Raw genomic sequence first — 14,061 nt, 5'->3', positions numbered from 1 at the left:
GTTAAATGTATGTTTAGGCACTCCTTAACAGGTATATTAGTGAATAGACTACTCACGTCAAAGGAAATCAGCTTGGCACTAGGGAGGAAAGTAAAGAAAGCAAAGAAACTTCTTTTTTTGAGTATACATTTTATTCTTCTCCCGTTCAGTGCAACAGTGAAGACAGCGTTGTTTCCAGTCTTAACGGTAATCGTGGCAGGCGTTTGCTGCAATACCATTCACCTCGTCAGTCATGCTCGTACGGATATAGTCAAAAGTATCAAATCGTGGTCCTTTCAAGTGGCTTCTGAGTCAGGGAGTAAAACCAAGTCATCGATGCTGCGACAGGATGAAAGGGGAACTGCGAGTGTGGGGGTTGAAGAAACTCTAGAATGCAGTTTCTTCTCAAAAACTCATTGAAGGAGACTTTTCTTGTGACAGGGGCACTGGCGTCATACAGTTCCAAAGTGCGTGCAATGCCCGGTCGCTCAGGGGCCACTGCTTTCATGCATTTTTCCAGGATTTTCCAGTACTAAAATTGTTTGACAGTTTCTCCTGAAACTGAAAATTCTTTATTGGTGGTCCTCTGACTACAAAAGGAAGCATCCATTTTAATTTGTATTGGATCACTCTCACTCTTGACAATGGGAGGGATTGCATTTTTCCACTCTGAAAAACAAGATTTAGAAATGGAGAGTTTTTACAAGTGTTCATTATATTCCGATTCCTCTATTTAAGTGTGTACTTTGGCACTAGCAGCATACACCAGTGCAGCACAGCAATAGATGAGGATTCCTCTCGAAGTGGTGGAATACTGTATTGTACCGTAGAACTAAAGAAGGAAACGACTCACATGTGTCTTAAAATGATCTCTTGCAAAGAAAACGCATGAAATGCAATTAAACATTTTATAAATTTTATTATAGGAACTGAAGGCACAACTTACAAATACGAATCTAAATGAAAGAAATTGGTAGACGCAGGGGACATCATTCTTATAACAATAACAATATTCTATGAACAGATACTCCACATTTGTACATTGCTTCTTTGAGTTGCATTTCTTCATATAGCAACTACATTACTTCAGTAGTCTGTACTAACATTCTACAGTAATGAATTTTAATTATAATAAAAATTTCTGGTCCCTAACAAACGGGCACTTAATAGGGACCCTTGTGTTGTATGTATAAGCTTTCTGAGAGCATTTCATTATTAGCAATCTGAAGTGACAACTCACTTTTAAGAAATATAATTAATTATTGATTGTCCTAAGTTTTATATTGTGTCACGCATTTGGCAGAATTAATTTGATGGAAGAAGCAATATTATCTTTCTTTACCCAGTGTCATTCTACGCTGCAAATGAACATGTTTCATTGTATGGATTTTGCGTCATAAAAACAAAGATTTTTCGTACTCACAGCAAAGCGCCTCTTACATTTTTTTATACTGGTTCTGAAGATTGTCACCATTGTTCAAAATGTTTGTGGCACTTCAATACAGACATGTTACTTAGCGTTAATTTCAGAAAATCAAAATATGTGAAGTCTTTGTGAAAAGCCACTCTGCCTTCCTCCTCAGTAGTGTGCTATAGATAATTTGCACTAGAACTGACAAGAAATACAACCTCGGATTTTAAAATAATCCACAACTTAAGTGGTTAACAGAAAATATCTTATAAGAGATGCCTATGTACAATTCTTCCGTGAGATTAAAATTTTAAATAACAAGTATTTTCAACATACAAGTAATGTAAACATTATTTTAGTCACGTAGTCTTACCTATAGATAGCACCACATTTACTGGCCGTTTGCACATCATTAATCTCGCTAGCTTTTTTTCTTTTCCAGGAATATCATTTTTTAAACATTTGATATTGCAGCCTGTTTCATTCTCTGCTTTTAAATTATTGTAACATCACAAATGTAATACCATTTTCGTTTAATAATTTTTTTCTACAAGTATACATCACATATGAGCCATAGGCCTGAAATGGTGGTTTTCATATTCCATTCACATTTTAGATCATCTAGTACTCATCTGGGATCCCTTGCAATTTAAATTGGCGAAACTGGTTTACTACGTAATTAGAACGAACATTACAAATCGGCTATGCTGGTTCACAGAACTTAAGATCAAACGAATCATTATAAATGGATTAAAGTTAACCATAATATTTTAAATGGATGCATTTACATGCGAAGATAGACCGGAAAGAATACTTTTCTATAAATTCGCAAATATAATAGCCGCCATCAACGACGAAAAATCCAAATGTTGTGTGATTAATTCTAGCAGCGACATTTTATTTAAATACTACCGAGCTTTACAAGATATTTGAAGCGTTATCTAATATATTTGCTCATTTAAAAAGGGTTCTGTGTCAGAGATTTTCATTAGGAAATGGAGTATGGAGCGAATTTGCAAGTACATGCCAATTCGGTTCATTGCCTCAGTGCCTGAACGTTTATTATGTAGTATATTGAGATTTGTCGGTAGTACAAGTACAGTATGGAAAACGATAAGTCAGATAGGTATACGTTACTATCAGTAATCGGTGTTTGTTTCCCAGAAATAATAGTGATTATTAAAGGTATTCGAATACAGTGAACGTAATGTTTTGTCGTACTGAAACAGTCTTCCTGAAATATCGATGAGCTATCTCCCAGACAAATGGAACCAATCTTCCAATCGTCTCTTGTGACTGGTACAGTGAAGCTGAGCAGGACTGCTGAGTGTACTTCGTCGGATCGTTTAGTGTAGCGTTGATTCCAGACAGTGAAGCTCAGAGCTCCACCACTCGTATGCTATGTAGTTTCAGTTTGTAAGAAAGGACCACTAACTGTGTACACCATACTAGATAGTGAAAGTTTCATTCATCAGATAAAATTCCTGTTACACTTCCCCCAAGGTGGTATATTCTTGTTTCCTACGAGATGAGTCGATCTCCTTGCGGTGATCGGCAACAAGTAACCGTCCTGCACCCTTTCATTTGAGCATTAGTCTATCTCTTCTAGACAAGCAAGCATGAATTGTATCTGACACGTTCCTATGAAAGTTCTTCTATAAAGACTGCCTCCTTCTCCCCCAAAATTCGGCTGCTTATTTCGATAATTTTGGGTTGTCTGAACAGTTTCTGGGAGACAAAAATCTCTCCACTAGAACCCTATTTGTAATTTTCACTTCCCCATTGTTACCTAAAACTCGTTGAACAATAAGACACTTTTCAAGAGTGAACCATCGCAAAACTGAGCGAAGTAAACTAATTTTGTCCTTTGGCCGAGACTTCTTGCTGTGAATGTTTATTACAAGTGTTTTCCATCGTAGTGAAAGTAATAGTTCAGAACTAAGTTTTATGTGATCGTTTATACTGCCAAGTTCGAATTTAGTATTCACTTTCTGCGATGCTGTGCTTTTTATAGTACTAAGCTTTTAAACATTGGTTCAGTGTCAGCTATCACTACGATCAGCGTAATTTTAATGCAAACAATGAACAACATGCTATAACTATCGCTTATTAATCTGTGACTTTCTTATATGAAAAGTAAGCATTGTCTTCCGTTCACTACACTTTCCTTATTATGTCTATGTTGTCATAATGTTTAATGTATAACAATGGATACTAAGTGATTGTCGCCAATGTAGCTTATTGGAAACGGTAAGCTGGCAGGTTTAGAAACTGCATTGCAGGTTTCCAATACAGATTTTATCCTGCATCAGACTAACAGGTTCCTAAGAAATGCTCTTAGGTACATGGGGTATTCAGATGTTTCCCCATTAAGTACGTTCTTATAGGCACCATTAATATAACTGTTTTTCAATACAAAAAAGACGCCCAGTAATTCAGTTATCCCTCAAAAGTTTCCTTTACCATCGGATGGTCCATTGCATTTCGGCTTCACGCAGATCTAAACAAAAAGTACAGATTCTCTGGTCACCGCTGTTAGTCAAAGGAAAGCTCTCAGGCACTCTTTGGAGACTACACTCCCAGCTGACAACCTAGCTCAGCTTAAATTTACTGCTCATGTCACCCAACTGCTCACCAAATCCATTTACCAGACAGAACAAATCTTAGGCCATCCATTTACGAGAGCTCAAGAATTTAAAAATCAGGTCAGTGTGCTGTAGCTGTGACACGTGTCTCAGTATATCGGCTTCTGGTGGAGGAGGTCGAACGGGATGTTGTAGTAGCTGGGCCTCAGGGAGATGGCAGACTTCTGCTGGTCGATGGGGATCCTCTTATCGTAGAGCGACGGCGCCTGGAATATTATGCCGCAGGTGCCCGCGATGCACGCCAGCGTGAAGATCCACAGGAAGAACCGGTCCAGCACCATCGACACGTACTTCCAGTCTTCGATCACCTGTCGACACAGAAAATTTCACTGTCGTACGTACGTCCGAACAGATTACAAGAAAGAAGAGAGCAGTTGGCAGAGAACAGGTAGAACTGTCCGCTTCTTCGCAACGTGTGTTATATTCAGGAAGATATTCTGAATTTTAGCTCTTCCTATCTCTTGGCTACAGAATGTACCAAGCTAATTGACACCCACCCGCCCACTCACTCACTCACTCACTCACTCACTCACACACACACACACACACACACACACACACACACACACACACACACACACGATATCTTCCGAACCATAGATGAAGGGTATTAGATGGATGCCATATTCCTTGACTTCCGGAAAGCGTTTCACTCGGTGCCCCACTGCAGACTCCTAACTAAGGTACGAGAATAGGGGATTGGTTCCCAAGTATGTGAGTGGCTCGAAGACTTCGTAAATAATAGAACCCAGTACGTTGTTCTCGATGATGAGTGTTCATCGCAGGTGAGGGTATCATCTGGAGTGCCCCAGGGCAGTGTGGTAGGTCCGCTGTTGTTTTCTATCTACATAAATGATCTTTTGGATAGGGTGGATAGCAATGTGCGGCTGTTTGCTGATGATGCTGTGGTGTACGGGAAGGTGTCGTTGTTGAGTGACTGTAGGAGGATACAAGACGACTTGGACAGGATTTGTGATTGGTGTAAAGAATGGCAGCTAACTCTAAATGTAGATAAATGTAAATTAATGGAGTTGAATAGGGAAAAGAATCCTGTAATGTTTGAATACTCCATTAGTAGTGTAGCACTTGACACAGTCACGTCGATTAAATATTTGGGCGTAACATTGCAGAGCGATATGAAGTGGGACAAGCATGTAATGGCAGTTGTGCGGAAGGCGGATAGTCGTCTTCGGTTCATTGGTAAAATTTTGGGAAGATGTGGTTCATCTGTAAAGGAGACCGCTTATAAAACACTAATACGACCTATTCGTGAGTACTGCTCGAGCGTTTGGGATCCCTATCAGGTCGGATTGAGGGAGGACATAGAAGCAATTCAGAGGCGGGCTGCTGGATTTGTTACTGCTAGGTTTGATCATCACGCGTTACAGAAATGCTTCAGGAACTCGGATGGGAGTCTCTAGAAGAAAGGAGGCGTTCTTTTCGTGAATCACTACTGTGTAGAGAACCAGCATTTGAGGCTGACTGCAGTACAATTGCCGCCAACTTACATTTTGCAGAAAGACCACAAAGATAAGAGAGATTAGGGCTCGTACAGAGGCTTATAGGCAGTCATTTTTCCCTCGTTCTGTTTTGGAGTGGAACAGAGAGAGTAGATGCTAGTTGTGGTACGAGGTACCCTCCGCCACGCACCGTATGGTGGATTGCGGAGTATGTATGTAGATGTAGATGACACGCGCGCGCGCGGCAAGTGTGTGTGCGTAAAAACACACTTTTCTCCATGACCACCGATTGTCACCCACATGCAGTTGTGGTGGTAGATAGCTGTTGGTCGCCTGCTTTTACAAGGAAGATTGGTTGCTGACTTCTCACTGCCCAGTCCAAACCGCTAAGGATAGAAACTTGAAATCTGGAGAGCGTGTGGATGTTACAGTGTTGGCACCGTTTAATAAGGAATTTTTCGAAATGTCATTCTCAAGGAGGTGAAATAGGGGATGAAAGGCTTCTGGAAAATATGTCGCTATTAACGCAGTTTTGAAGCTCGCACTACGAAAACTAGTATTTGGCTTCTCGATCAGAAATAAAGAAACACGTGTTTCGGCATTTTAGGAAATTTAACCCCTGTGGGGGTAAAATAGTGTGTGAATCTTTTTTTATTAATCATTATTAAGAAACGACTAAAGCATTTTTAAAGCTACTTTTTAAAAATTGCTCTTTGACTTCTCGGTTGGAAGTAAATAAATACGTGTTGAAGTGTTTTTGTAGATGAAACCCCTACTGGGGAGAAATGTGGCCCGACTGATTTGCGAACTCATCATTACCCAGCGCTAAGGACGGAAACGTGAAATTTGCACAGGTCGTTGATCTTGTATATTGTAGGCGTCGTTTAGTAACAGACTGTTCCAAATTCCACCCCTAGAGGCAGCGAATAATCGGTTTTTTGACAATATACCGCTAGTAAGGTAATTTTTGAAGCCAGAACTATGATAATTGGTATTTCGTCGGCCGCTGTGGCCGAGTCGTTCTAGGCGCTTCAGTCCGGATCCGTGCTGCTGCTACGGTCTCAGGTTCGAACGCTGCCTCGGGCATGGATGTGTGTGATGTCCTTCGGTTAATTAGGTTTAAGTAGTTCCAAGTTTAGGGGACTGATGACCTCAAATGTTAAGTCCCACAGCGCTTAGAGCCATTTGAACTATCTGATAATTGGTATTTCGTTTCTCCATCAGAAATAAAGAAATAAGAGTTTCAGCACTTTTGCAATTTCAACCTTTCAGGGCGTAAAATAACCGGCGAATTTTTTTAAGTAAATCATTATTAAAGAACTACTAAAGCATTTTTACAGCTAAATCTAAGAAAAATCTGCATTTGGCTTCTCGGCTGGAAATAAAAAGCTACGTTATTCAGAGTTTTTTTTACTTCTTTTTTTAATTCAACTCTTAATGGTGTGAAATAGGGGATGAAGATTTATATGAAAAAATTTCATTATGAAACCATTTTTGAAACTAAATCTATAAAAATTGGTGTTTGACTTCTAAGGAAACAGGTGTTACGGGATGGAAACTGTTTCTATGGAAATATCAGCAGAAGACCTCAAAAGTCAGGATTAACAAAAACATTTGACTCCAGCTACCAGACTCGCTTTCAGAAGTCATTCGGGGAAGACCATGCTTCTATGGTCTAATTTAGTGTGAAAGGTTACGAGGTGCATCAGTTTGCGAACGACATAAAAATCCGATTAAAGAAAATAATCTGTACAGACCATGAAGTCTACTCGAGAGAAGCTACGTGCGCTAAGCTACACACACCAAAGATCTCAATTTTCGTCTGTAACAGTAGATAACATTGTTCCACAAGTTAATGAAAACAGTTCCAGTCCCCTAGTGAATCCAAGGTTTACGGGAGGTTCCCCTTAGACATTAGGCGAATATTGGCCCTTTCCAGACATCACTAGTTGGGTTTCCCTCTGCCCCACAGTCAGCCTGCTGTGAATTTGGCACAAAAGAACTAAGTACTGCAAATGCTCTCACGAATTTGAAATAAAAGTTGTAAAAAGAATTAAAAAACACTACACAATACTGTCTATGAGTTCCCCATTTTTAATGTAATGATATTCTTATCCTCCCAAAATAAGGATACCTGTCCCTGCAGAAAACAATCATTTAATAATATTGTGAGACAATGAGAAGTACTTCAGCCAAAATACTATCCCGCAAAAGTCCTTCCTCTTTCGCGTTACTGAATGACAGTCTTATTATTCGCGTGCTGCTCTGGTATTTCAGAGCGAACACGATGGAGTTCCCAGAAAGTGTTGCTCTGATATTTCCCAGATCGTCGACATCAGACCATCCGTTTCTCTCGAAGTGGACAACACAGTTGGGCTTCGTGGAAAGTGCTAGCCAGACAAGGCGGTAGCGGTGATCATAGACAACAGTTCTCGCTCAGACGCCCGCTAAAACAGCACACAATGAGGCCGCACAGGCGAAGCAGAGTAGCTTGTTATTCAGCAGATCTAAGGACACTGAAGACGGGGAGGATAGGCGTGTGTTACACGGGTATTCAGTTCAAATAAGGAATGAATTAGATTTTTTTCGAAAAAGTGTTTTGGAGACTAGCTACGTATTTATACACTCCTGGAAATGGAAAAAAGAACACATTGACACCGGTGTGTCAGACCCACCATACTTGCTCCGGACACTGCGAGAGGGCTGTACAAGCAATGATCACACGCACGGCACAGCGGACACACCAGGAACCGCGGTGTTGGCCGTCGAATGGCGCTAGCTGCGCAGCATTTGTGCACCGCCGCCGTCAGTGTCAGCCAGTTTGCCGTGGCATACGGAGCTCCATCGCAGTCTTTAACACTGGTAGCATGCCGCGACAGCGTGGACGTGAACCGTATGTGCAGTTGACGGACTTTGAGCGAGGGCGTATAGTGGGCATGCGGGAGGCCGGGTGGACGTACCGCCGAATTGCTCAACACGTGGGGCGTGAGGTCTCCACAGTACACCGATGTTGTCGCCTGTGGTCGGCGGAAGGTGCACGTGCCCGTCGACCTGGGACCGGACCGCAGCGACGCACGGATGCACGCCACGACCGTAGGATCCCACGCAGTGCCGTAGGGGACCGCACCGCCACTTCCCAGCAAATTAGGGATACTGTTGCTCCTGGGGTATCGGCGAGGACCAATCGCAACCGTCTCCATGAAGCTGGGCTACGGTCCCGCACACCGTTAGGCCGTCTTCCGCTCACGCCCCAACATCGTGCAGCCCGCCTCCAGTGGTGTCGCGACAGGCGTGAATGGAGGGAGGAATGGAGACGTGTCGTCTTCAGCGATGAGAGTCGCTTCTGCCTTGGTGCCAATGATGGTCGTATGCGTGTTTGGCGCCGTGCAGGTGAGCGCCACAATCAGGACTGCATACGACCGAGGCACACAGGGCCAACACCCGGCATCATGGTGTGGGGAGCGATCTCCTACACTGGCCGTACACCACTGGTGATCGTCGAGGGGACACTGAATAGTGCACGGTACATCCAAACCGTCATCGAACCCATCGTTCTACCATTCCTAGACCGACAAGGGAACTTGCTGTTCCAACAGGACAATGCACGTCCGCATGTATCCCGTGCCACCCAACGTGCTCTAGAAGGTGTAAGTCAACTACCCTGGCCAGCAAGATCTCCGGATCTGTCCCCCATTGAGCATGTTTGGGACTGGATGAAGCGTCGTCTCACGCGGTCTGCACGTCCAGCACGAACGCTGGTCCAACTGAGGCGCCAGGTGGAAATGGCATGGCAAGCCGTTCCACAGGACTACATCCAGCATCTCTACGATCGTCTCCATGGGAGAATAGCAGCCTGCATTGCTGCGAAAGGTGGATATACACTGTGCTCCCTGCCGCCGTTGGATAAGCAGCTGAGCAGCAAGTCGTATACTCCTAGCTCACTCATTTGTTACATAGTTTAATTCTTAATTTCTTTGCGTGTTTTTGGTTCTTGCATTGTTTAATTCATAAATTTCGGGCGTATTATAGTATTTGAGAGTGTAGCATCGTGTTTTAGTACCTGAATAGTGTAATTTCGCTTAGTCTCCTTCCGCCGCCGAGCAGTGTCAGCAGTGCGCAAGTAGCAGCATTACTGCATTTACTAGGCAATCTTGTATTTTAATAACCGTTCAAATTTTGTCGATTTGTTTACGCTCTCTGTAGATTAGTTCAGACGTTCTTAGCAAAACAGTTTTTAGCATGGATAGGGACTGCAACTGCTGTGTTCGGATGCAGGCTGAGTTGGCATCCCTTCGCTCCCAGCTTCAGGCAGTGTTGGCTTCGGTCACACAGCTTGAGGCTGTTGCCAATGGGCATCACTGTGGGGGTCGGGATGGGGGTTTGTCGGGGACGGCCAGCTCGTCCCACGCATCCCCTGATCGGACTACGACTGTGGTTGCCCGGGATACTGCCCGCATTGAGGCTGATCCCTCACCTGTGGTAGAGTGGGAGGTCGTTTCAAGGTGTGGCAGGGGGCGAAAGACATTCCGGAGGGCTGAACGGAAAGCCTCTCCAGTTTGTCTGACGAACCGGTTTCAGGCTCTGTCTCAGGCTGATACTGATCTTCGGCCTGACATGGCTGCTTGTCCTGTTCCAGAGGTTGCCCCTCAGTCTGCAAGATCCGGGCAGTCGCAGAGGGTGGGCTTACTGGTAGTTGGGAGCTCCAACGTCAGGCGCGTAATGGGGCCCCTTAGGGAAATGGCAGCAAGAGAGGGGAAGAAAACCAATGTGCACTCCGTGTGCATACCGGGGGGAGTCATTCCAGATGTGGAAAGGGTCCTTCCGGATGCCATGAAGGGTACAGGGTGCACCCATCTGCAGGTGGTCGCTCATGTCGGCACCAATGATGTGTGTCGCTATGGATCGGAGGAAATCCTCTCTGGCTTCCGGCGGCTATCTGATTTGGTGAAGACTGCCAGTCTCGCTAGCGGGATGAAAGCAGAGCTCACCATCTGCAGCATCGTCGACAGGACTGACTGCGGACCTTTGGTACAGAGCCGAGTGGAGGGTCTGAATCAGAGGCTGAGACGGTTCTGCGACCGTGTGGGGTGCAGATTCCTCGACTTGCGCCATAGGGTGGTGGGGTTTCGGGTTCCGCTGGATAGGTCAGGAGTCCACTACACGCAACAAGCGGCTACACGGGTAGCAGGGGTTGTGTGGCGTGGGCTGGGCGGTTTTTTAGGTTAGATGGCCTTGGGCAAGTACAGAAAGGGCAACAGCCTCAACGGGTGCGGGGCAAAGTCAGGACATGCGGGGACCAAGCAGCAATCGGTATTGTAATTGTCAACTGTCGAAGCTGCGTTGGTAAAGTACCGGAACTTCAAGCGCTGATAGAAAGCACCGAAGCTGAAATCGTTATAGGTACAGAAAGCTGGCTTAAGCCAGAGATAAATTCTGCCGAAATTTTTACAAAGGTACAGACGGTGTTTAGAAAGGATAGATTGCATGCAACCGGTGGTGGAGTGTTCATCGCTGTTAGTAGTAGTTTATCCTGTAGTGAAGTAGAAGTGGATAGTTCCTGTGAATTATTATGGGTGGAGGTTACACTAAACAACCGAACTAGGTTAATAATTGGCTCCTTTTACCGACCTCCCGACTCAGCAGCATTAGTGGCAGAACAACTGAGAGAAAATTTGGAATACATTTCACATAAATTTTCTCAGCATGTTATAGTCTTAGGTGGAGATTTCAATTTACCAGATATAGACTGGGACACTCAGATGTTTAGGACGGGTGGTAGGGACAGAGCATCGAGTGACATTATACTGAGTGCACTATCCGAAAATTACCTCGAGCAATTAAACAGAGAACCGACTCGTGGAGATAACATCTTGGACCTACTGATAACAAACAGACCCGAACTTTTCGAATCTGTATGTACAGAACAGGGAATCAGTGATCATAAGGCCGTTGCAGCATCCCTGAATATGGAAGTTAATAGGAATATAAAAAAAGGGAGGAAGGTTTATCTGTTTAGCAAGAGTAATAGAAGGCAGATTTCAGACTACCTAACAGATCAAAACGAAAATTTCTGTTCCGACACTGACAATGTTGAGTGTTTATGGAAAAAGTTCAAGGCAATCGTAAAATGCGTTTTAGACAGGTACGTGCCGAGTAAAACTGTGAGGGACGGGAAAAACCCACCGTGGTACAACAACAGTGTTAGGAAACTACTGCGAAAGCAAAGAGAGCTCCACTCCAAGTTTAAACGCAGCCAAAACCTCTCAGACAAACAGAAGCTAAACGATGTCAAAGTTAGCGTAAGGAGGGCTATGCGTGAAGCGTTCATTGAATTCGAAAGTAAAATTCTATGTACCGACTTGACAGAAAATCCTAGGAAGTTCTGGTCGTACGTTAAATCAGTAAGTGGCTCGAAACAGCATATCCAGACACTACGGGATGATGATGGCATTGAAACAGAGGATGACACGCGTAAAGCTGAAATACTAAACACCTTTTTCCAAAGCTGTTTCACAGAGGAAGACCGCACTGCAGTTCCTTCTCTAAATCCTCGCACAAACGAAAAAATGGCTGACATCGAAATAAGTGTCCAAGGAATAGAAAAGCAACTGGAATCACTCAATAGAGGAAAGTCCACTGGACCTGACGGGATACCAATTCGATTCTACACAGAGTACGCGAAAGAACTTGCCCCCCTTCTAACAGCCGTGTACCGCAAGTCTCTAGAGGAACGGAGGGTTCCAAATGATTGGAAAAGAGCACAGATAGTCCCAGTCTTCAAGAAGGGTCGTCGAGCAGATGCGCAGAACTATAGACCTATATCTCTTACGTCGATCTCTTGTAGAATTTTAGAACATGTTTTTTGCTCGCGTATCATGTCATTTCTGGAAACCCAGAATCTACTATGTAGGAATCAACATGGATTCCGGAAACAGCGATCGTGTGAGACCCAACTCGCCTTATTTGTTCATGAGACCCAGAAAATATTAGATACAGGCTCCCAGGTAGATGCTATTTTTCTTGACTTCCGGAAGGCGTTCGATACAGTTCCGCACTGTCGCCTGATAAACAAAGTAAGAGCCTACGGAATATCAGACCAGCTGTGTGGCTGGATTGAAGAGTTTTTAGCAAACAGAACACAGCATGTTGTTATCAATGGAGAGACGTCTACAGACGTTAAAGTAACCTCTGGCGTGCCACAGGGGAGTGTTATGGGACCATTGCTTTTCACAATATATATAAATGACTTAGTAGATAGTGTCGGAAGTTCCATGCGGCTTTTCGCGGATGATGCTGTAGTATACAGAGAAGTTGCTGCATTAGAAAATTGTAGCGAAATACAGGAAGATCTGCAGCGGATAGGCACTTGGTGCAGGGAGTGGCAACTGACCCTTAACATAGACAAATGTAATGTATTGCGAATACATAGAAAGAAGGATCCTTTATTGTATGATTATATGATAGCGGAACAAACACTGGTAGCAGTTACTTCTGTAAAATATCTGGGAGTATGCGTACGGAACGATTTGAAGTGGAATGATCATATAAAACTAATTGTTGGTAAGGCGGGTACCAGGTTGAGATTCATTGGGAGAGTGCTTAGAAAATGTAGTCCATCAACAAAGGAGGTGGCTTACAAAACACTCGTTCGACCTATACTTGAGTATTGCTCATCAGTGTGGGATCCGTACCAGGTCGGGTTGACGGAGGAGATAGAGAAGATCCAAAGAAGAGCGGCGCGTTTCGTCACTGGGTTATTTGGTAACCGTGATAGCGTTACGGAGATGTTTAATAAACTCAAGTGGCAGACTCTGCAAGAGAGGCGCTCTGCATCGCGGTGTAGCTTGCTCGCCAGGTTTCGAGAGGGTGCGTTTCTGGATGAGGTATCGAATATATTGCTTCCCCCTACTTATACTTCCCGAGGAGATCACGAATGTAAAATTAGAGAGATTAGAGCGCGCACGGAGGCTTTCAGACAGTCGTTCTTCCCGCGAACCATACGCGACTGGAACAGGAAAGGGAGGTAATGACAGTGGCACGTAAAGTGCCCTCCGCCACACACCGTTGGGTGGCTTGCGGAGTATCAATGTAGATGTAGATGTAGATGTACTAGTGCCGACATTGTGCATGCTCTGTTGCCTGTGTCTATGTGCCTGTGGTTCTGTCAGTGTGATCATGTGATGTATCTGACCCCAGGAATGTGTCAATAAAGTTTCCCCTTCCTGGGACAATGAATTCACGGTGTTCTTATTTCAATTTCCAGGAGTGTAGTTGAAACAGAAAAGGAAAGGACAGAGCTGGCAAAAATCCACTGCTAAATAAAGAAATGATACGCGAGTCGCCTAGAACTCTGAGGCCGCTAGCGATACTGTACAATGTTCCAGTTGCTATACCAGAAAATGAATGAATTGAATCAGTATACAGACAAGAAGACATTCATAGAAGAAACGAGAATCAGGAATAAAATAGGGCAAAGAAGAAAGCTGATTGGCTGCTCTGAAATTTTGTTTTTGGCGACATGCACCAATTTTTTCCAAACCTGACTAACAATAGGACTTTCCCCTAC

At 43.9% G+C, this 14,061-nt stretch overlaps 1 protein-coding gene across 1 annotated transcript in view; it reads right to left on the bottom strand.

Annotated features, from left to right (window-relative positions):
- Positions 1-903: 903 nt before the first annotated feature.
- Positions 904-14,061, bottom strand: part of LOC126412670 (acetylcholine receptor subunit beta-like 2) — a 311,004-nt gene continuing 297,846 nt past the window's right edge. Inside the window, exon 13 of the mRNA XM_050082373.1 lies at positions 904-4,343. Coding sequence (XP_049938330.1) covers positions 4,125-4,343 — 219 coding nt within the window. The 3' untranslated portion in view covers positions 904-4,124. The remainder of the gene's footprint in view (positions 4,344-14,061) is intronic.

This window comes from Schistocerca serialis, chromosome 7 (genome assembly GCF_023864345.2).
Source record: "Schistocerca serialis cubense isolate TAMUIC-IGC-003099 chromosome 7, iqSchSeri2.2, whole genome shotgun sequence".
In the NCBI taxonomy this organism is placed as follows: domain Eukaryota; kingdom Metazoa; phylum Arthropoda; class Insecta; order Orthoptera; family Acrididae; genus Schistocerca; species Schistocerca serialis.
Note: the sequence above shows the minus strand (reverse complement) of the source record. Positions and strands in the feature narration are given on the sequence as shown.